General features: G+C 41.1%; 1 protein-coding gene across 1 annotated transcript; it reads right to left on the minus strand.

Annotated features, from left to right (window-relative positions):
* Window positions 1–2043: 2043 nt before the first annotated feature.
* On the minus strand, window positions 2044–23775 carry LOC146361105 (sodium/potassium-transporting ATPase subunit alpha-1). Its single transcript, XM_084921134.1, has 23 exons — window positions 23574–23775; window positions 23153–23263; window positions 19686–19745; window positions 18452–18553; window positions 18212–18313; window positions 18009–18122; window positions 17396–17530; window positions 16846–16963; window positions 16480–16748; window positions 16079–16387; window positions 15130–15264; window positions 14259–14451; window positions 13982–14157; window positions 13759–13895; window positions 13027–13177; window positions 12774–12942; window positions 12531–12685; window positions 12305–12428; window positions 5952–6097; window positions 5728–5858; window positions 5396–5497; window positions 4238–4329; window positions 2044–2247 (listed from the first exon to the last, which is right to left on the minus strand). The coding sequence occupies exons 1-23, from the start codon at window positions 23583–23585 to the stop codon at window positions 2219–2221; spliced, it is 3072 nt and encodes a 1023-aa protein (XP_084777260.1). The 5' UTR covers window positions 23586–23775; the 3' UTR covers window positions 2044–2218.
* Between the last annotated feature and the right edge of the window lie 237 nt (window positions 23776–24012).

Consider the following 24012-nt stretch of genomic DNA (forward strand, 5'->3'; position numbering starts at 1 on the left):
CACCAAGGCTTCAGATTCCGTAAATCTCGAGGGCAAACCCACATTTATAATTCCCCCCTCATTGCTCTCCTGTCTCCTGTCTGCAGCTCGAACCAGCCGCATCAGAAGGCTGTGACAGATTACGCTTTGAGAGCGACCTTCTCAAGAATGAAGTAGACCGGGGCAGGGCAATATGAGCCTGCAGTTACGGAGTGCTATTGTGTCCCGATAGGTAAACGGTGTCACTCGCTGTCTGGATCCCTGTGCATTCTGACAGACTTCATCAGCTGGCCTGGAGAGCACTCTGCAGCAAGTGTCAAGATAAAGCTGAAATAGATCAAACAGACGACGGGAAGATTTCAATGGCGGGCTTCAGCAAGGAGTTCAACAGACACACACACATTAACTCCATGGTTGCTTATCAGACCAGCTCTGCTCTGAAATATGATGAGAAAAAAATACCCCAAAGCAGGGGTAAACAAACAAAACCCACAGGTGGACTTAATTCACAGATGGACGCACAGCAGCAAGCCTTGGCATAGAGGAGGCGGGTGTGCACACAAGCCTATACGTCCTCCTGTGTATTACTGCACATGTGCAGTTGCCTGTTTACTGCATTTTTGTTTTGCATTCCCATTTGTGGGTGCACGATTAAATGTGGCTGGCTTGCATGTTGCCAGTGTTGTGCTATAAATAGCCAAGATTTTATTTAGATGTTAGAGAAAGAGAGAGAGAGAGAGCGAGAGAGAGAGGGCTCTCAAATGAGTTGCCATAGCAACAGGCACGTTCAGGGGCCCTGCTTGTGAAGGAGGGCAGGACTGGGGGTGGGGGAGTGGAGGGGTGTGTGTGGGGGGGGGGGCTGAAGACATGATAATGTTAGTCTGTCTGCAGCCTCGTTTTCTCTCAAAGCAGTGAGCAGAAACCCATAAACTAAACTTCATAATGTCAGCCCCTAAAAACACAAATTAATGCCTGCCTTTGTTTCTCATGCCCCAACTCTTTCCCTTCCTCATCGTCACCCTGACTCACTTTTGTCGACCCCATTCTTTGTCCCTCTTTCCTCTACATCCCTCCATCCTTTTGTCTGCAGACTCTTGACTCTAGACTCTGTCTTGCAGCAGCACCCTCTGCTGTGGAAGAAATCACCTGAAAGATTACTCTTTCGGCTCAAGCACTTTTCCCCCAAGTGTGTGTGTGTGTGTGTATGTGAAGCTGGCCATCTGTGACCAGGTTGGCATGATGATTAGATACTCACACACACACAGACACACACACAAGACAGGTTGAGGGGCAATCATAATGACCAGTGTAAACACAAAGTAGATAGCACTAGAGTGGTTTCAGTTCATTTTCACTGAGGCCCTCTTTGCATTAGCGGTCAACAGACCAATCCATTGCAAACACTGCTGTGACAGATGTGGCTCTTGAGATAATAGAGACACTTTTAAGCACGCACACACACACACACACACACACACACACACATTGTTTCAGTGTGCTTGTTCCTCATTTTTGCGAGGAAAGTACAGCTGTTTACTGAACATGAAAATGGAAATACAGTATATGAGGCAAAAACAGAGTTTGTACAATTACTGAATTTGAAAGTCAATATTTGTTCTGACCACCTTTATTCTTCAATACTTCAATACAGTCTGAACTCTCCTAGTCTCCCTAATCAAAATAATATCCAAACTTCCCTCAGATTTTAGTTGATTTTCAGATTTTAAAAGTAGGAATTTGAAATTTCTTAGGATGTCACAAGCCAGCTGCTGGTTACTAATTACTACTAAGTTACTAATTGATGGTAAATGATGATCATGCTTTCCTGTGAAAATGCCCTAAAATATTTCTCCTTCCCTGAGACATCTTGCTTGTTCCCCATTAAGCTCTTCATATTCAATTCCTGAAGTGAAGACTGTTGAGGTGGATAATCCCACTGCACGGGTCATTGCGCCTGACTCACAGGTATGTATCTGCTGAACCTCGGAACATCCTGAATCGAGTTCCTGAAACACGGTTTCCAGTCCAAAGGCATCAGAGAGACAAGCAATCATGCAAGCAGCCTCAGTGAACAGTGGGAATGTTTTATTGGGGAAAGAAACACACATCAATATAATCTTAATCTATCCATGCTTTGTGGTGTTATTAATGGGGGGGGTCTAATATCTCAAACAAATATGTAACATGGCATTAAATAGTAATGAAGCACACGCTCCCTCCGTGTCTGTGTGGTGTTGGATCAGTAGTATGTTTCTTTCTCCACCCAACCTAGAAAGCAAAGGAGACACAATTAGGGAGGTTTTTTTTTTTTTTTATCTTTCTCACAGTTTAGGGCTCAAATTTGTCTCGTTGTCTTTTACAGAGAAAAACAAAGATGGAATACAACACGACAGCCACATCTAAAACGGCTTTGGCCTCAAACCTCGCGCTCAGAAAGATTTCACCCCTCATGCTGGCTGACAGTGATTCGAAGAAATAAGACTTGACTGGGCTTGGGCCGTGTGCGAGAGACTGCATGCTAAATTTAGGGGAAATGCGGCCATTAGAAGATGCACCCTGAAGGGACGGGAGAGGCTGTGTCATTTTTGTTTCATGGTTGCTTATGAGGTTACACCATCAGTGAGGCCATGAATAATCACCCTGGGATGAAATGACTAAAAGAATCACATAAAATGACCCTGTAGCTCAAAAGCTAGATGTTTGGGTTTTATATCATTAGATGGACATAAAATCCAGTAAAAATGAATGGCGAGAGTGGTCCTAATACCAAAATTCTCCAATTTTGACACCAATTTGGTATTTGGTGTCAAACATAAGGCGCCAGTATTTTCATAAATCTTTCAGTTTTACCTACTGATAAAGACCACCCCATGCATACTAATCATCCTACAGTGATAAATTAAATAATAAAATCATGTCATAGATGACCATCTACTATAGAAATGCCTCTGTTTTGGTTATTATTTCACTTATTTTTCTTATATTATAGATATCAGATGGATTAAATCTGCACTTAAACTTACAACGACAAAAAGGGCCCAGTTAAGATCAAAGTGGGCTGTATGTGTCCCTCGATGTAAAATGAGCTTGACATCCCTGCTCTAAATGCTTGAATTATACCACTTAGCATGTTGGGTTTCACTTTTGGGAGAAACTGTGAGTTAAAAAATAGTTTTAAAAAAGTTAAAAATGATCTAAGGGCAGTTCACTTTGGGCTATTTATGGAGTGGAAAAAGTATTTATTTGCTAGCGCTTTCAAAAAAAAAGAAAGAAAAGGGGGAAAAAAAGAGCCAAAGTTGCTAGAAACCATGTCAGCTCAACTTGTGTTTTTTCCTGTCTGAATGTAACACATTATTCACCATGGATGGGCAGTGGGATGTTCACTGATCTGTGCCGTGGGGCTCAGATGTAGCGCACACGCACTCTCACACAGCTGCTTCAGAGCCAGCCCTTCGTACAGGTTCTGTTCAGCTTTGTGGGTGGAATGATGCATTAACTACACCACGGTTGGGGGTTCAAATCCCACTGGGCTCTGCCATCTGCCTCAGCTCACTGGTCAGTGTAGGGACGCAGTTGTGGCAGCAATACTGGACACGAGTATCCACGAAAAATAGACTCGCAAGAGGCATACGCCACTTTTGCTGAGCGCGCGTGCGCACACACACACACACACACCTGTGTCTCATTTTCACACAGTACAGTGGGCACCTTCACAAAGCTGCGGCTGCCTTTGCTCTGTGATGTCAGCCTCAATGAATCAATGAGACTGACATCAGCCGCTGGAGGGAGTTTGTTTGTTTTTGTGGGTTTTTTTAGAAGTTTCAACACCTTTTAAAGCCATCAATATTTCACTACTTTGCAGTCGTGTTTTCAATCCCGTGTGTTTGTCAAAAAATAGCTAAAAAGAAGGTCTCGCATTCAGATGGGGTTTTTTTTTATGCGGTTTAATTACGTTAAAGGGACACATTTTTCCTCTGCCTTCAGTGCTTTTCATGCATTGAGATTATTGCAATGTGTGGGGCGAATTTTTAAGAAAATCACCTCCCAAATATGCAAAAATATGATCCTCTTCTTTCCAAATGTGCAGAGAGCACATATTTTAAGCAACGCAGCACATTTTTCTGCATCTGACTTTTTGTCAAGTAAAAAATCCCTCTGTGCCCCACTACATTCAGATTACAATACTGAGAATACAGGCAAAAATGTGTCCTAGGGGCCTCAGATAGTTATATATGTCAAGAGTTAGTGAAGCTCTTACCTCCTGGGTTGCGTCTGAGGATATATCTTCTGGCTTCATCATAAACAAAGATGAGGAGGGAGTAGGGGAAGGCACAGAACCACCACAATGGCCTAAAGGTAAGGATGGACAGACAGGTTGAATTATTAATGGGAATGTGACAAAAAACCCCAACACAAGCACGCTCTTCTCTTTTGAACAGAAAAGCTTTTGGGGTGAGCATTAGGCTGTGGAGAACCGGCTATTAAATGAATTCAGAAGCCGTTGAAACAAAATGAGGCAGAGAAATCTGACAGCTGGGTTGAGGACATATCCTGTTCATCTCTTTGATAGTGCTCTCTGGCAACGCTAACGAGGCTGCTAAAAGCCCACTAATGCAAAGCCCTGAAAACAAATCCACAAAACTTCTAGAGGGGGTTTGTGTGATTCTATAAGTGTCTTAGAACTAGAGCAGGGGCCTACACCCCTGTCTTTACCCAATAAAATACCCCAGAAGGGCATAGTGTCAGACAGATATGCTCAGCACCTTTAATCTGCATAAGATATTTACAGAGGTAAAGAGAGAAATAACTTAGAAAGAACAAAACAGAAGCTAGAGTCTGGGACACAAAACAGGTGAATGAAGAAGGTGAGAAAGGAGAGACAGATCCATGGGAAACTGATGAATAAAGGTGACAAAGGAAAGTAGCGTGTGAACTCTTGAGCTAATGAGCCTCAGTGCTTTCTATTTTTCTCTTTTGGGCAAAGAAACTCATTAGTATAGCATCTCTTGTGCTTCGCTCTGCCTCTGAAGTGGAAATTATCAGTGACACTAGATAATAGCCATCTTATTTTCAACGAGATGATAAAGCTAAAGCATCACCAAACTGAAAACATGAAGCTCTCAAAGGGCTGTCTGCACTGAGTGATGTACGAGAAACCTCCGGAAGGATCCAACAACCAGGGATGTCTGCAAATTTGCAGAAAGAAGGCTTTTCACACTTTAACAAAAGTTGCCTTGTGCTCAGCGAGGTCCTCACATAAACTGAACAGACACGCAAAGTGGGATATCAACAAAAGCCAACAGTGAAAAAGGAAAATGAAACGTTCTGCATGATTATTGGAGCCTACAAAATTATCTTGGAAGCTAATTTTAAAGTCATGAGTCACAGGATGGTTCTGTTTGTGTACTTGACTCACTTCATAGGGTACATTCTGAGGGCAACGTCCATGCCTGGGCAGTATGAAAGGAAGGCAGCCAGAGCAGTCTCCTCAAAGAGCCCAAAGATGAGGATGCGGTTCCTGTGGGGGTGAAAAAAAAAAGGTATGGGTCAATACAACAAAAGCTCCTACTCTTAAAATTACCTGACATATTGATGTTCTTGTCATAGGAAAGCATGCAACACAGTACCAAACTGTCATTGTGGCTTGAAGCCATCTCATCAGTAATGTCTTTGATTTTATTTACAATTACTCAAATATAAAGACCCAGTTGTCATTTGAAGATCTCAAGCATCTCTATGTGTACATACGTCATTCCTTGCTGCACAATGGAGTTCCTCCTGGTCTTACAGATGATCAGATCGGCCCACTGCACGATCACAATACTGGCGAAGAAGGCTGTGTGGCAGCTGTACTCTACAATCTTTCTGCGCTCATATGTCTGGAACAGAATAAAATAAAAAGGAAAAGATTAGAATGTTTTCCTTTTCCTAGACTGAAACTCCAATTAAATTTAAGCATAAGTGTGACTGACCCACTGCTGCCCATAGCTGTCTTCCAGGTCATTTACATATTTATCATCCCACAGCACTCTGAGTCCTATCAGGTCCATGGGGAGGAAACCATTTTCAGCCAGGATGACAAAATATGTGAAGAAGCCAGCTGTGGCCTGCATCATACCTAACAGGAGAAAAACAACAGGAAACCTCAGGAAATGCAAATCAGAAGCAGAGTTACAGTTTCTCTAGCTTTCATTAACAACTTTCATACTTGCCTCTGGTAATCAAGATGGAGATAAGACAACCAAATATAACATGTAAGTGGCATTCCCTGCAAAGCTAAGCCTCTGGAGAGACATAAAAGTAAGTAAATCAAGTAACATTTTATTTGTATAGCACCTTCCAAGATAAAAACACAAAGTGCTTCACAGAGAAGTGAAAACATAGAAACAAAAATCAACCAAAAGCAAGTTTAAAAAGATGAGTTTTTAACAGTATAAAACTATATGTTTGAAATTGTGAAGATATCCTTTAATTTGATTTTCTTCTTTTTGAGGATTTTTAAAAACACGACTTTAAATGGATTTAGTCTCTAAAAATGTGCTGAATTAAAGCTGGAAGTCTGTGCTACAATCTCATCTTGATCAGTTGATTTAAAATCCAATGTGATTTTGGCAGCACACAGAGACATTTCAAGCTTTAATAAGTGTAGTTAATTAATGGAAATATTGACTTTGTCACTGTAATAAGCATCATATAGATTGCTTCATAAGGTGAAATATAAAAAAGGAGAGATATGGGGGACAAAAAAAACTGACTTTGGAAACCCATTGTGTTGTATTTGATGCAGACTTTACCATGAAGTCAGGTATAAAAACATCAAAACCATCTGAAACAAAGCAATGATATTCACACCAGAAATGTATTGTAATAAGCAAAGATTTCCCCAGCAAAGCGCAACTCGCCACAACAAGGCAGCCATTTTGGATATGGGATTCAAAGTACAGTATGCAGACTGTCCACCAGGGGGCAGTAGAGAGCATACACTTCAGTTTGTGTTTTGTTTTGTTTTGAGTTGGTAGGAGGAACATCCACTAGTCACAAGCAATGTTCCCTCTAATTTTTCATGTGTCTGAGCGACACAAACTCCCTGAGCGGTCCTTTGGACCACTGTGAGCAACAGCAGACGTGCACTGTGGTCACGCCAGCATCGAATCCGTCCAAGTTACATGGTTTATTAAAATAATCAAATTATAGACAAGCATGGGGTAGTCACGCTTTCCCCTTAGCTCCCGCAACTTTTAGTTATTTGAGCAAGCCCACCTAACTTATCTTTTGAGGCAAATATCTTGGTGATTTGGTGAAGCTGTCGGAACATTTGATGCCCTGTCATGTCGCCTAAACCTGCGAAGTCGAATGGTAAAACAACCGAATGCGCGGTTGCTAGCGTTCCTGTGAATGTTAGCAAAGCCGACATAACAGCTTTACTGGCGGAGCTAAAAGTCAGCTTTTGATGACGTGAGTAAAAACCTGGATGGACTACAGAAGGCATCGGACAACCATGGTGAGTGCCTAGAATCTTTGGAGGAAAGCGCTGAACCGCTCGACCAGTGCCTTGCTAAAGTGGAGGATACCTGTGAGACACTACGGGTCGCTAATGAAAAGCTGAAGGCTAAGCTATCGGACATTGAGTCGAGAAACAGACGCTGCAATGCCCGCCTTATCGGCCTGGAGGAAGGGATTGAGGGTCCACAACCCTCTAAGTTTTTCTCACAGTTGTTGCAAGACGTTTTTGGGAGAGACATTTTCCCCTCTCCCCCCGAACTGGATCGTGCACACCGTATTTCGGCCCCCAAACCGGCCCCTGGAGGCAGACCGCGGCCCGTCATTGTCTGTTTTCACCGCTACCAAAACAAGGAGCTGCTAATATGAGAGGCTAGGAGGAACGACCTGAAGTATATGGAAAAACCATTCCGAGTCTACGAAGACTACAGCCCTGAGGTGGTGAGCCAGCGGAGAGAATACAGGTCGGTGATGTCAAGCTTGTACAAGATGGGCCTGAAACCATCACTGCTATACCCGGCACGACTACGCATTGTTAAAACAGATGGTGTACGCCTCACATTTGGCTCTGTGGCTGAGGCCGAAAGGTTTGTGCAAGACTCCATGGAAGACTGAACTGTTTTGAGGCGCGTGGAACACGGGACTACTTCGGACGACTGTTACGGCATTGTCATGCTTCCTTTGTTGATTTTCAGACATTTAACTTCATTTCTTTTTCTTTATTATTTTTTGGCGTGACAGTGCAATTATTTTACACATATTTTGAATGGTGGACTTCACCGGTGTACACCTGGTGGGTCTTATTCCAACCTTTCCACTATGCGGGCTTAAGGAGCTTTAGGTAGGATAGTTATGGAAGTTTTTCAGTTAGATTGGGTAGGTGTGCTGTTTGTTCTGACAGCTAGCGTCACCTGGGGGTTCAGGGGGTTTCTGGGAGGGTTCCAAGTGTTTTATGTTTCTTGTCTGAGCAAGAATGAGCTAAAATTTTTGATATATTTTCAATGGTTACCTCTATTGACTTAGTGACCTGGAATGTTAAAGGCCTGAACCATCCTATTAAAAGAAAGAAGGTTCTCACTCATTTGAAAAATATGGGTGCTGATATAGCCTTTATCCAAGAAACCCATCTTAAAACTCTATAGAATATTTATTGTTAAAGAACCGCAGTGATACCTATGAGCATGGAGATTAGGCGGGAGAGATTCTAGCAAGACAGTTGAAATGTGCAAGAGCCAGGCAAACTATTAATGGGGTCTCAACCCGAGATGGTGGAACTGTTACAGATCAACAGGATTATAAGTTGTATAGCTCCGATAATACCAATGATTCTAACCTTCTCTCTGACTATTTTAGAGACCTAAAGATTCCAACATTGTCCCCAGACGAGGTTTCCACCCTGGATGCACCTCTGCAGCAGCAGGAGATCATAACGGCAATAAAATCATTACAGTTTTGCCGATCACCAGGCCCTGATGGTTTACCGAACGAATTTTATGCCGCCTTTGCTGGAAAACTAGCCCCTGTGTTAGCTACATTATATACTGTCTCTCTTGCCAAAGGTGTTTTACCTGATAGCCTAAATCAAGCTTGTATAACATTACTTCCCAAAAAAGATAAAAACCCTTTGGAATGTGGATCCTACAGGCCGATTTCACTCCTGAATTCAGACTATAAAATACTAGCAAAGGTTTTGGCCAACCGATTGGAAAAAGTTTTACCCAACATAATCTCTTCAGCTCAGACTGGTTTTATTAAAAACAGGCACTCCTTTTTTACTATTCGTCGACTACTTAATATAATGTACACCCCCAGTCAAGCTGCTTCTAAATGCCTCCATGGATGCGGAGAAGGCTTTCGATAGAGTAGAATGGGAATATCTATTCGAGGCCTTGCAAAGATTTGGGTTTGGAAGTTCCTTTTTATCCTGGGTGAAATTACTCTATGCCTGTCCTTCAGCTATGGTACTCACTAATAACCGTTATTCTAAACCATTCCGCTTACATCGTGGAACCTGTCAGGGCTGCCCCCTCAGCCCCCTCCTTTTCGTATTAGCTATTGAGCCATTGGCAATAGCTATAAGAAGTAATCATGCTATTCAAGGCATTTCGCGATATGGAACTGAGCTATCAGCACTATCAGCACGATTGCAGCGGACCCGTATGGGTAGAAATGGAGAAGCTCTCTTCTGGTTCTTTCTTGCTATTGTCTGTCGTAGGTGCATCTATCCCGTTACCCAACAGCCTGACAATTGAGAATCCTGTAGTTAATACTATCCAAATTTGCTTTCAGTTTAGAAAACATTTTAATCTTCTGAAGATGTGCTTAGGCAGCCCAGTAGCTTCCAACTATGTTTTTTCCCCTTCAATGTCTGATGCCACATTTCAGGGCTGGCAGAGGTGAGGGCTGAGATCTTTAAAAGAACTATTCATTGACGGCACGTTTGCCTCATTTGAACAGCTGACTAATAAATACAACTTACCCCCCTCTCATTTTTTTAGGTATCTACAAATATGACACTTTCTTTCAGGCTCTATCCCAGGGTTCCCAAATAAACCCCCTAATGATGTAATGGATGACATTATGTGTTTTAACCCGGTTAAGAAAAAGGCCATATCATCAATACTTGTTCTGATTTTGCACCTGGGTTCTTCCTCTATGTCTGCAATTAAGCGATCCTGGGAAGAGGATCTTAAAATCTGTATTACTGAAGCAGACTGGGGCAATGTTTTAAGTAATATTCACTCGTCCTCCATGTGTGCAAGACATTGCCTTCTGCAGTTTAAAATAGTGCATAGGGTACATCTCAGCAAATCAAAATTGGCAAAGATGTATCCTCAGATTGACCCAACGTGCGAAAGATGTAAATTGGCAGAGGCCACCTTGATCCATATGTTTTGGTCCTGTCCCAAAATACAAAAGTTCTGGACGGATGTCTGTGAGGCTTTGTCATGCATATTTGGAATGAGAGTGTCACTCAATCCACTTTTATTTTTATTTGGGGTCAATTCCGATGGTCTGGCACTACCGGCAGGGGGTCAAAGACTTATTGCCTTCTCTACACTATTGGCAAGACGTCTAATACTTTTGAAGTGGAAGGACACAGCCCCGCCCACGGTTTCTCATTGGGTTAAGGATGTATTATTTCATCTTAAATTAGAGAAAATTAGGTTCGTTTTGAGAGGCTCTGTAAATAAATTTAATAAAGTCTGGAAACCCTTTTTGATATTTTTTGACCAACCATCAACACAGGTTCAGGAGTGACCTTTATTTATTTATTTATTTATTTATTTATTTATTTTTAATTATATTTGTTTGCTTATTTTTTCTTCCTTCTTATTCTGTATACCTTGGCTGGTGTTATTTCGCACTGATTGAAAGTTTTTCCTTTTAAACTTTTGATTACTTGACAGCGAACAGGGGTGTTGTTTGTCAGGGTGGGTTTTTATTTTAATTTTTCTCCCCTCTTTTACTTTTATTTGATGCTTTGTATTTTTGTATTTCATTGTGAAAAATAATAAATATATTAAACACCAAAATAATAAAATTACAGCATTTACATTTATGTTAGACTACTTTTAATTAACTGCTTTAGCCCACTTACAATGAAAATTAAAAAAAAAAAATCTTGTTCATGACCTGTGTAGTATGTTAACACTATTGGAAGTAAAAATAACTTGAACTCCAAGTTTGAAAACACAACTTTCTTTCTTTCTTTTCTTTTTTTTTTTTTTATAAAGCTCTGACTTGTATTATGAGTATGAGTCTGTGGTCTGGGAGAGAGTCCTGTAACTCTCTGTCTGCAAAATACAGTATATAATGACCAATGCTGGGCAATTAATTATATAGTTACTTCTTCAAAAAAGTAACTGAGTTTTGCAAACAACGTTTTTTGCAGCTGTTTACCTAAAAATGCAGCCAAGGTGTTTTTTTAAAATAAATATTTCAAACTATATACAGAACAATCAGGTGTTCTGCATCAAATTTGATGCCACACAAATTATTTGTGCCACTCCAAAAAAAAAATTTCTGTCCACTATGAGATAAAGGAGAACAAAAGCCTGATACCTGCAGGCCTGACAGCTGGAGATGTATCACTCCTGTAACACCTGTAACATTCAGCAGTCGCCTCATTTTTCTGACACACACAACAAAACTATTGAAAACTATCGCAAATCTCTCACATCTCAAAACACCAGTGTCAGTCCTAAAACTTCCCCCTTCCTAAGCAACTAAATGCCATGTTGCCATATCATTTTCTGATTTTGTTTTTGCTCACAGGCGGAGAGTGCTTTCAAGCGTGTTCCTTATAAAACGCTGGTTTTACCGTTTCTTCCCGCAATAAATATAAATAACAATGGTATTCAGGAAGGAAACGAAACATTGCATATATTTTTATCATAACTCTGGTTTTACGTGGCCTACAACAACACAATTTAAAAACTGGTATAAAGTCCACACTTTTTCCGTCAATTGTTCCGTCTGTCCTGCTCACATCTCCAATGGTTGTACACGTTGTCATTAACGTGGCTTCACTCCACATCAGCCACGCCACTTTGCTAGCTAAAAGACCGGTGTCGGCACATAAGGACGCTGTCATAGCCTGTCAACAACGCTGATTAGCTGCGTATATACGAATGTGAATCGCATTATTGGCTGGACTATGGGATAAGGTGGCAGATTTTTTTTCTGTGCACAACACAGATTTTCTGTGCGCAGACCGTGCCAGCAGTGCGCAATTGCGCACGCACGCAGCTTAGAGGGAACATTGGTCAGAAGTCATGTATCGATTATAAAAACTGAGATTTATAAATAAATAATGTCTTACCAATTTGTCCGTAGGCTATACTGATGAGCCTTTCATTCACTAGCTTGTCTGTTTTGGGGTTTCTGGGCTGTCTCTTCATGATGTCGCTCTCAGCTTTCTCATAAGCCAGGGAGATGGCAGGGACCTGCAAAACCACAAGTGAATAAATATATACATGAACTTTCCACCCAAATTTGAGTTCAGTTGAATCTCTCTATAGAACAGGATGAAGAGCCAAACAGCTCACCATGTCAGTTCCCAGATCAATACAGAGGATGGTGACGGTTCCCAGGGGCAGAGGGATGTTGGCGATGATGAAGAGGAGGAAGGGTGAGATCTCGGGGATGTTACTGGTCAGAGTGTAGGCGATGGACTTCTTCAAGTTGTCAAAGATCAGACGGCCTGAACAAAGTAATTTAGCAGATTCAGTGATGCTTCGTATTTTGTATTTCCAGATTTCTACAGGTGTAGGTCTTGATATAGATCTTACCTTCTTCCACTCCAGTGACAATGGAGGCAAAGTTATCATCCAGCAGGATCATGTCAGCAGCCTGCTTGGAGACATCAGATCCAGCGATACCCATGGCAACACCGATGTCAGCTTTCTTCAGAGCTGGAGAGTCGTTCACACCATCACCTGTCACGGCCACAATGGCTCCCTGGACAAGGAAGAACATGTTTTTACGAGTTCCAAACAAAACATTTGTCAAACTGTGTCTGTGAGAATCCCCCCCGATGCTCACCTGTCTCTGGCATCCTTCCACAATGATCAGTTTCTGTTGAGGGGAGGTCCTGGCAAATACAATTTCAGTGTGGTGCTTCAGCAAATCATCAAGCTCCTCTGAGGTCATGTCTTTAAGCTCACCACCATGGACAACACAGGCCTTAGCATCCCTGAAGAAATTACAACAACATTAGTACAACAGTAGGGTATCATCAGGAGATTAGAAAGAAAAAAACAAAAAAATAAAGTCAATTTGACCAAAACAAAGACAGCATCACCCTTAGGAAAAACTAGGACTCCCAATTATAGACAATGAGTTCTAGCTCCTCAGCCACACCTACCCTACAGCAACTGCTTTGTTCTAAGGTGGCTGTGGCTGAGGAGGTAGAGCAGGTTGTCTACTAATTGGGAGTCCTCCATCTGCATCCAAGTATCTTTGGGCCAGTTACTGAACCCCGAGTTTCCACAAATCCAGAGTAAATGTAAGGTTAAAAGTTAAAATGGAAAGGTTAAAATGGAGTAGAGATAAGGTTAAAAACACTTTTGGCATAGAAAAGGGTGCTGGTGTGACTGTGTGTTGAAGAGGTAATGAAGCTTGTAGTAAGAAAGTGCTTTAAGTGCTAAGGTAGAGTACAAAAGCACTATTTAAGAACCAGTCCATTCACCAGCTAATGGCCACAGAACGATTTTTAACAGCTGCTCCTTACACTTGAGAGACACTAGCACAGTGAATCTTTGAAAGAGAACTAACCTAGGGTTGACCTCTGAAACTGGAACATTCAGGCGGGCAGCAATGTCTTCAACAGTCTCATTGCCTTCTGAGATGATACCCACACCTTTAGCAATAGCCTTGGCTGTAATTGGATGGTCACCTGTGACCATGATGACCTGAGAAAGAAGAGATGAGAAAAAATTTGAGTACTTTGTACAAACAAAAAAAAACAAATATCTGGTCATCCAAAAAGTTATCATACCTTGATTCCAGCACTCCTGCATTTACCAACAGCATCAGGCACAGCAGCACGAGGAGGGTCAATCATGGCCATGAGTCCGATGAAGCACAGGTTCTCAGTGGGGAAGTTCACTTCATCAGTATCAAAAGCAAATCCCTCTGGGAACTGGTCATCAGGCAGGTGACAGTGGCAGAAACCTGAATAAGACACAAAGAAAATGCTAGTCAGGACTTTGCAGAACTTTGCCTTGTTTCCACTACCTAATAAAGGATGTAGCTGTAGAAGGAATGCTCTGTACCCAAAACTCTCTCTCCAAGACCTCCCAACTCAACATAGGCATTCTGGAAAGCATCTTTCATCTCATCATCCAGAGCCTGCTCTTTGCCCTGAAGCACAATGGAGGAACAGCGGTCCAAAATCCTCTCTGGAGCTCCTTTCATCACCAACAGATGCTTGGTTTCCCCAGGAGTGGTGTTTTTATGGATGGAGAGCTGTGGGACAACAGAAAGGCTGGATTTAAATTCAGGTTTTATCTATACTATCAGTGGTTTATGTAATGAAAAAAAAAACTGGTTTACTCTAGACAGCTTTGATAAGAACTTTAACCAAAAACAGCTTATGATTAACACAACCACTAGGGGGCACAAATCAGCATTTACTACTAAATATGTTGTGCACTGAGACTATACATAACAGACCAAGATAACCAAAGATTTAATTAAAAAGGGCATTCCAGAATGGCCTAAAACCTGCATGCCTTCTAATGTCCAGCAGGTCTGTTTGGATAAAGCAGTCTGTTTGTATTGATGACTGTATGATATTAAACCTGAGTAAATACTTTACTGATTAGTTTATTGTCTAACTCTGTTCAATTTGCAGATGCTCAACTGGCAAACCACAGCGTAATTTAAACTAAAATATATGATAAAGCAGGGTAGGGTTTAGGGGATTGCCAGGCTGTGATTGTCAAGTTGCCTTTGTATTTGGTTGTTGTGCTGTTTGTTTCACAGTCAGAGCCACAAGCCTTCTTGTTCAGGTTAAAAAAGAAATAAGATGGAAACAGCCTAATGCTCAAATCAATGCTTTAAAACAACACTTGAGTGGCTAAACAATCTGTGAATCAGTTTTCTTTTATTTTTGAGCTTTATCACACTATCTGAATGGTTTACCTGGTATTTGTTTGTGGAATTGAAAGGGATCTCAGCAATTTTGGGGTATTTTTCTCTCATTTCACTGACAGATCCACAGCACAACTCAATACACTTCAGCAAGGCAGCTTCTGAGGCATCACCAGCGACATCTCTCTGTGGATTTTAGAAAAAAACAGTCATTAAAATTGGATCAACAATCACATCCCATGCCTTCTTTATTACGATATGTTGTAAATGTAGACTGATGTATACAGAACTATATATAGATAATTTGTTGTTGAATTACATAAAATATACAGCACCTGGGTCTTAATGAATACCACTTCCTAAACTGGGTAGATGATTTTGAGGACTAGGATTCAGTTTTAATTTAATTCCACAGTACAATATCACTTGTATCAAATGTTGATTTACTCTTACACTCTTATATAAGCTTATATAAACTCTAATATAATTTGCCTACTATGCATTGCCTACATTTGATTCCCTCCATAATGAGCATTAGTAGCACACTTGCCAGGATTCATTATATATATTAACTTATGGGTTTTTTCTGGCCAGCCATCGCTAAAGCACCAGCTGTATATTTAAAACAGCCTTTAATTATCTTGAGTGCTTTTCTAAAGATTTCTAGCGCTGATTGGCTGCATTTGTATTTGCTTGTATCCCAAAAGTTCCAAGACAAGTCATAACACTGCAGCACTTCACACATAGTCACTGCATCCCATGTTCACTGGGTATACTATCAAATTCCTTAAAATATTTAAAGGAATTAGGTCAATACACCACGAGGTAATAAGCTCTGTGCTTGTTTACAACCAGAGCTGTGAGGATTTGCTCCACTGAAACAAAGGTTCTTACAGTGGGGAATTATTTGGAGTCTTTCGTGGTGGTCACGATGGATGAACTAGAGTACAACAGGTAGTGCTTAGGAAGCTGAGTAGTTTTACAGATGAAGATTTCTCACCTTCAGAATGGGAACGTTGCTCTGGTCAGCCAGGAAAACGGCGCGGTTGCAGAGTCCAGCGATTCTGGACAGATTAGCCCAGGTGGGGGAGCTCCTGTCAAAAGAGGTACCGCTCTGGTTCTCAGTGGTGTCAGCCTCATGGATCTGGTTGTCAAACCACATGTGGGCCACAGTCATTCTGTTCTGGGTCAGGGTGCCGGTCTTGTCAGAACAGATGGTGGAGGTGGAGCCCAGAGTCTCGACAGCTTCCAAGTTCTTCACCAGGCAGTTCTTCTTGGCCATACGCTTAGCAGTCAGAGTCAGACACACCTACAGACAATTTAGGTTTTAAGAACTACAGTCTTTTTGTATCAATAAATATAAGGTATTTAAAAGGAATGCCATTAGACACCAAAACTCACAGTTACAGTAGCCAAAAGACCTTCTGGCACGTTGGCGACAATGATACCAATAAGGAAGATGACAGCCTCCAGCCAGTTATATCCAAGGATGAGAGAGAGGATGAAGAAAGAAACACCCAAGAACACGGCCACTCCAGTGATGATGTGGATAAAATGCTCGATCTCAATGGCAATGGGAGTTTTTCCGCCCTCTAGACTGGAAGCCAGGGTGGCGATGCGGCCCATGACGGTATTATCACCAGTGTTGATGACGATTCCTCTGGCTGTGCCTGAAAAGAGAAGACAGACTGAGTCCATGGAAGCTTGGTGATGATTCATGATCTCTATATACATTTCTATGTCAACCACTAATTGTCCATGCTGTACCTTCAATACAGTTGGTGGAGAAGAAAGAAATATTCCTGGTTTCAAGTGGGTTTTCATTGGAGAAGTCTGGAGAACGAGTCTGGGGCTCTGATTCACCAGTCAGGGAGGAGTTGTCCACCTGAGGAATGAAAGCACAGAAGCAGGAATCAGTGACAAAAGACATCACGCTGATCAAGCCAGAAAAAGGATATATTGAGAAGCTGAGATGGAGGTGGGTTGCCAAACAGCTTGCAGGTGAGCAACAAATGTATGTTGGGTAAAGAAACTCAAACACAGTCTAGATAAGATTCCTCGTTAGGAAACATAGAAAGGTTTCTGATAAGCAATCATCCAATGCTGAGATCATGATGTGAGCTTGCCTTTAATGCTTTCGTGGACTAACATTCCGCCCAATTACTCAAAAACCATAACACATGAATCAGAAACATTATCACAGGGCAGCTTGAGTGTAAAGAAGTAAATTGAACAGTCTAAAAATATATATTAGCTATCAAACCCACGCTCTACAAAAGTATTTGTTGGGATTAACACAAGTAGTTGAGATACAGACCTTGCAGCCATGAGCAGAGATAATTCTCAGATCAGCAGGGATCCTGTCTCCTCCTTTCACCTCCACTAAATCTCCAAGCACCACCTCCTCAGCATTGATGTTCTTCTTCTCTCCATCACGGATAACCAGGGCTTGCTATAAAACCAAAGACTTAAGTTAAACATTATAAAACAATAACTACATTATAAAACATGTCAAAAAGACATGATGAATATTTCTTGTTTTTAATTCCCAGATGATTCAGATGAGTGATGGTAAAAATGTATCATCATTGTTGTAATACTGACGAAGAAACACTACTCCTTAGAGTTGTGCAACTAGTACTGTTGGGTGTTACCAAAGACTTTAGTTAAACATTATAAAACAATAACTACATTATAAAACATGTCAAAAAGACATGATGAATATTTCTTGTTTTTAATTCCCAGATGATTCAGATGAGTGATGGTAAAAATGTATCATCATTGTTGTAATACCGATGACGAAACACTACTCCTTAGAGTTGTGCAACTAGTACTGTTGCTTGTTACCACTGGGAGGCTACAAAGCAATTTGAGACAAAAACAGTGTGTATAAATGGGCTGTTACATTAGCTTTTCTTTTTGTGTCTCACCTGTGGGACCAAGTTCTTGAAGGACTCCATGATCTTAGAGCTCTTGGCCTCTTGGTAGTAGGAGAAGCAACCGGTGATGATGACGACAGCAGAAAGCACAATACCTAGGTACAACTACATGAAGAGAGAAGAGAGACATAACCTTTGTAACTATTAATTCTTTAATTAATATGTCACAATCTATATAAAGAAACTATCATTACGTTATCATTTGTAGGTTCATCTTCTGAGGCAGCCTGGATACCGTAAGCCAAGAAGCAGAGGATGGCACCAATCCACAGCAGCATGGAGAAACCACCAAATAGCTGGAAACAAGAGGAAATAACAATCAGGCTTTGCTGGTTGTACTGGTTTACAGTGACACAGACTTAATTTGCATTTCTACTATTTGAATATTCAAAAACAGGTTTGTGGTTTGCAAGGGGAGGATGTTTGACTCTTACCTGTTTGCAGAACTTGACCCATTCAGGTGTCGTGGGGGGAGGTGTGAGGGCGTTGGGGCCATCTCGGGCCAGGATCTCTTTTGCTCTGGAGGAGGAAAGACCCTAAAAAGAAAAACAAAGATAAGAAGAAGCTGTGCAAACTATAATATAAAAAAATATTCATCTGTTCTCTAAATCTGTCTAAATCTTCATTTACTGGGTGCGAACCATAATAAAGGACAAGAACAAGAACGGTTTTATTTGGTAAACAGGTTCACTCTATTCTACAAAGACATGGTGGATTAAGGTCTGGTTGACACAAAACAAAAGAAAACCCAAATGCGGGAAGAAAATTATCTCCCTAATCTTAAAATGAGAGCTTCCTCTGTTTTATGTGTGACTTGCAGTAAATGAAAACTCAACATACCAGTAGTAATAAAACCAAGACAGAGAAATATACCAGATGATCAAGTTGTATTTCTATTACTTCATGTGTGACTGAAAGTCTCTTTAAACAAATACCAAGATTAACAAGGAGCTTTTTTTCTCTCCTTGTTGGCAGGATCAATAAGTCTGGTGTTCTGGTGTGAATGAAGCCTTTGTTTTAGGGCAAACTCAGACAGATCAGATTTCAGGAGATAACCAGCGTCACTCAGGCATTTGGCCGTGGTGGAATTGTATTGGCTAGTGCAATTGGATTCTGTGTGTATGTAACCTTAGCTTGATGAGGAAAACATGAAGAACAACTATTGTGTAGAAGCTAGCTTTGCTTTCTTTGTACAGTGTGGCGTGCACTGATACCTTAAAGGGCTACTCTCTTTCCTCTTCCTAGAAATTTCTCGTGTCTTCTCTTGTTTGTGGGAACATGTAGCATCATTGTAACAATGCAACAGCACGACTACTTTCTAACAAAGTAGTCTTTGACCTGCTTGCAAATCATACTCATAGCCAAGACCATTACAGTACTTTTAAATAACAGGGACACTTTTTATTTCTATCCAGTGTTTTGAAAAGTCCCTTTAAAAAACCAAGAAATGAATTTCTTTGCTGCATGACTATCTGTGCCTCCACTTCTTTGTTCTTGGATAAACACTACACTGCTGGATAAGTACAAGAAAAAAGTGAAACTTTGTCCACGTCTTTAGTCCGCTGTTTGACCTCAGCTTGGATTGTGAAATCTTCCCTTACCTTTGTCTTTATCAGCTGAAAGACTCACAAAAACAAAGACACACATACACACATCTGGAATGCTCACCCTGGTTAGGTCAGTTCCATATTTTCTGTGAAGTTCATCCAAGGTTAACTTGTGATCATCCTATGGAGAGAGAAGGAAAGAGACTGAGAGACATTGCATAAGTGAGACATGAAGGCTGCCGTGAGCTCAGTGACGTTTGGATTGGCTCAAGCAATCAGTTTGCTGCGAGCAAACACTCCGTCAATCGATGTCACCCAACTGATAGACTGATGTTTGCTCTCAAAAGTTTGTGCTCATTTGTTTGACATTTCAGCAAAGCTCCCCAAGAACTCTATCTGACTCAGAGGCTAACTCACGTCATTATCAGTGACATCAAAGTGAATTTGGTGCAAGATTTTCATAATGATTTCTTGTAGTGTTTAACCATGAGTGTTTGTAAGCCACCAAAAGTTTTAATCAAGCAATAATTCAGTTAATTCCAAATGCGATAGCGGCAGAAACTAAAGTAGCTCTGCAAATGAACCACCAGAGACGCATGTGTTCATCGATGCCTACAGTGAGATTATCTCATGTCATTCGGATGAGCTGCAGTGATATCTAACTCCCACCTTTCATTGATTGGAAACTGAGAGACAACACAGTCATGCGATCAAGAGTGCACTAAAGCAATTTAATTTCCATTTTCAGACAAAAACGAACAAAAACAAAAATTACTATTTACATAAATAAAGCAAGGATGTTGTTTTATAGCCACAAATTTATATGTTAATGGTTTTAAAGATAGCGGCAGATAATCTTCTGGGACTGCTGTGTCACATATCATGAGGTGACGTTGCCTAGCAACCACCTATCAATGGGCTAAGATGACCCATTTCTTTTTTTTCTTTTTTTTGGTGTTTATGCACCTACAGCAAACCAGCTCCAGCATCGCTATCACTTTGATTTCACAACAATACCATCTGGTTTGTATCCACAAAACCTGGATGGTGTATTACGTGGGTTGTGATGTCATCACGTTGCCTAGCAACCGCCTACCAACAGACTAAAAATCATAGCACGTGTACTGTGGCATGGGCATGTGCTGGTGATACGAAAGTACAGGATAACTTTGATTGTTTAAAGTGTAAAAGCTCCAGTCGTTTACTGCCTGCACTGTGAAAAGCGTGTCAGAGTTGTAGTTGCAGGTAAATGATTGTCACTCGGCTTTCTGCTTTAATAGATTGCAGTATCTTTTTTGGTTAACCTTTATTTAACAGAAGGAGTGCACATCAAGTTTCACTTACTGTGTGCTGGGTTGATCTGACTAGTTAAGTTTTTAATTAAAAAAGTTAATTAAACCACTTCTCTTTCTTCACTGTGCTTGATGACATTTCTCTGCACGCTTTCCTGTCACATGGGGAAAAAAATGGGGGTAACCGCATGGTTCAATCAGCATGGCCACTTTTTTGCATTACAATAAGCATGCAAAGTGTTCCATACCAAATGTGCCACAGATATTCTGCTTATATTACATGCTACAGGCTAGCTTTCATATTCTGGCTTATAAAGACCTACACCTGGACCAGCTGAAGAAACAAACTCTATAACTCAGTAAGATCTATATTTAGGACTTTCTGTTAGACTTTGTCACAATTTATCAAATCACTAGCTGCGTTGTGTTATTGTGGGCCTGTTCCCTTTGTCTTTACCTGGACTTTGATGCCTCGGTTAATTGTATGATGATGCAATAATCATTAACAGATTACCAGATCCATGGGTTTCATAGAGAGTCACCTACAGTTTTACTACTGAGCTGATACATTAATCCAATACGTTATTAATATTTAACTAAAGTTCAAATCTGGGGATTATCAATCCAAGCTGCCCTTTGACAGTAAACCTTATTTTGAAATGCACATTCAATGGTGGCCTGACACATGAAAGACATTGCCTGCTTTTAATTGCAGGCCATGGGAGGTCATGGCACTTTGGTGATAGGGTTGCCATGACATTGAGATGTCCTTCAGTGACAGCAGGACTTTGAGATGTAGTTAAGATGTACACGGGACAGTAATCATTCATGTGTGTGGAAGATGGGGCTTTTATTACCTAATAACCCTCAGTATTCTGTGACCTGCAGGATGACATTGGGAAGAAGGGACTGTCGCTTGTTTCAAGACAAAATCACTGTAGAAGTGCCAAAGACCGCTAATAGCATGTTCTGTCAAAAATGTTGTTTTTAACAAGTTACTTTGGAGCCATGTTGGATATCTGGATATTACCTAACAATATCTCTCTACATGTTTCCTTTGTGACCTTGTGAAAGTCATTGACCAGCAACATTTAAAAAACACCATTCTGCCAAATAATTGATGGTTCCTCATGACAGAAGTGACATTTCAACACAGATCGCTCGCTAATACTTGACTGGTGTTTGGAGATGTTGGTAAACTTGCCTATGTGTCAACTGACCTTGTCAAGGACAAGGACAAGGCTAAAATATTTTCTAGAGTATACATCTTAAATACACGTGAATATGTACATATATACAAATAAACGAGTAACCAGTGACTTTACGTGGTATTTTTAAAAACGCACTAGTTTTACCCGCTTCATCTGTTTTTGACTGATAACCAACAAAACTATGTTAATCCGAATGGATGGAAAATTTGCCTGGAATTGAAATGCATAATATTAAGTGTCTGAGATAAATGTCGCGCTGAGTTGTATCCAGTGGAGACGTGAGATGAGAGGTGAATGCCTCCATGTATCGGATAAAAACCTAAACACCTGAAACTTTTAATAAAAGCATCCCTGGCTTCTAAAATACCAAAACGACCGTTTTAACTGGTCATCGGTGCTCTGCAGTTGACTTTGTCGTGAACTCACACCAAGTTCCTTGCTGACCTTGGGAAATGACCTAAGCAAGCTGCAGACTGTGACTGAGAAAAAGCTGACACCAGTGGAAAACATCTCAGTGTTCTGCTTTTTTTCCCCTCCCTCTCTCTCATCTGTCTACGCCAGGATGTTTAAAAACCTGTCTAAACTTTTAAGTGTGAAACTCCACAACTCCACCAGTCTCTACGTCATCAGAGTCCAGTGGGAAGAGTTGAAATTTTGAAGCCTAACAATAAAATAAATGCTGAGTGTTTGTGGAAGTTTATGCATTTGAAACATCCTGGCACGCCCACCCAGCACTGACGTGTTTGGTTGAGATCAGTCTTTATAGACATGGCTTGCAATTTAATTATAGCTGTGAGCTACACTATGCAAGCAGTCCCAATAATGTGTGACTGTACATGCAACAGTGTAAGCACAGAGCTACGTCTCATGTGACCAGCCGTGAGGCCAAAGCAGAGGTTTGTATCACTGGCAGTGACTGAGTGTTAACATGAACTGAGTGAATTTTATAAAATGACTTGACTTAAACTAGTTTAGATGTCATTTTGTAGGCTTTAGTGTCACCATTTCATGCTTAAATCACATCAATCGAGCCCTCAAGTGGCAACTAATTACAGACTGGCTTTGCTCAAGCACTCTGTACTCACAAGGTCGACTTCTTTTTTCAGATCGTCCATATCCTTCTTGGCCTTGGCCTTCTTGTCTTTCTTGCCCCCATCTTCCGAGGTTGCCGCCAGTTTGTATTCATCTTTCCCTTTCTGCAGTGAAGGAAAGGGAAACAAAGTTAGCCTCTGACAAAAAAAAAAAACCCAGAAAAAGCCTGAGGGAAGAAAGCCCTGGAGCTTCCGATTTTAAGAAGCGGGAAGCTATGTCAACTGTCCTGTTCAAACATATTGTGAAACTCCTGTAAATTATTATTAACACAAGTGAGATCTTTGAGTTCTGGAGTTCATAAACTTCCTAAAGCTGTAAAGAAAGACGTAGTCTAAGTCAATGTAGGAGAATTTGGCACTCCCATGCAAAGTTAAGCAACCTTAAGCAAACTTGTGACAGAGTTCCAACACTTACCCCAAGCCCCATGACTGCAGCACGAGTCAGAGAGTGGTCAGTCCAATTGCTTTTTAAAACTGAAACTTCCCACTCCGCCTCTGCCTCTCTCTCTCTCACGCTCACTCTCTTCCTCTTTTCAGTCCTGCGTCTTCCACTCTCCCCAGAGCAGAGAAGGTAGAGGCGGTTACAGAAATACACCTTTATACCTGGAGGAATAAGAGGAGGGGCTTGCTGGGTGGGGGAAGGGAGCTAAAACTGGACAGGTGGCTTAGTTGGGGGAAGTTTACTTGCATTGGGAGGAGGCGTGCCTGAGAAAGGGTGGGCTAAATCTTACTCAACTTCTCATTTTTGTTCCCACTGTAGCCGGTCTTCTCCTTCCATCTCCCTTCCAACTGTCCTAAAACCGTTTTTCGGCTTCTGTTTTTGATTAATTTCATCTGCAGTGTTATTTGTGCGA

The sequence above is a fragment of the Perissodus microlepis genome, chromosome 23 (assembly GCF_051167445.1).
Source record: "Perissodus microlepis isolate ML-2025 ecotype Zambia chromosome 23, ASM5116744v1, whole genome shotgun sequence".
Taxonomy (NCBI): domain Eukaryota; kingdom Metazoa; phylum Chordata; class Actinopteri; order Cichliformes; family Cichlidae; genus Perissodus; species Perissodus microlepis.

Excerpts from the sequence above, each read along its gene's own strand:
- LOC146361105 (XM_084921134.1), bottom strand. Across the intron at positions 12,686-12,773 it reads TGTCACTGGAGTGGAAGAAG|GCCGTCTGATCTTTGACAAC; the intron begins GTAAGATCTATA and ends TACTTTGTTCAG. Across the intron at positions 5,498-5,727 it reads ATTGTGCAGCAAGGAATGAC|GAACCGCATCCTCATCTTTG; the intron begins GTATGTACACAT and ends TCACCCCCACAG.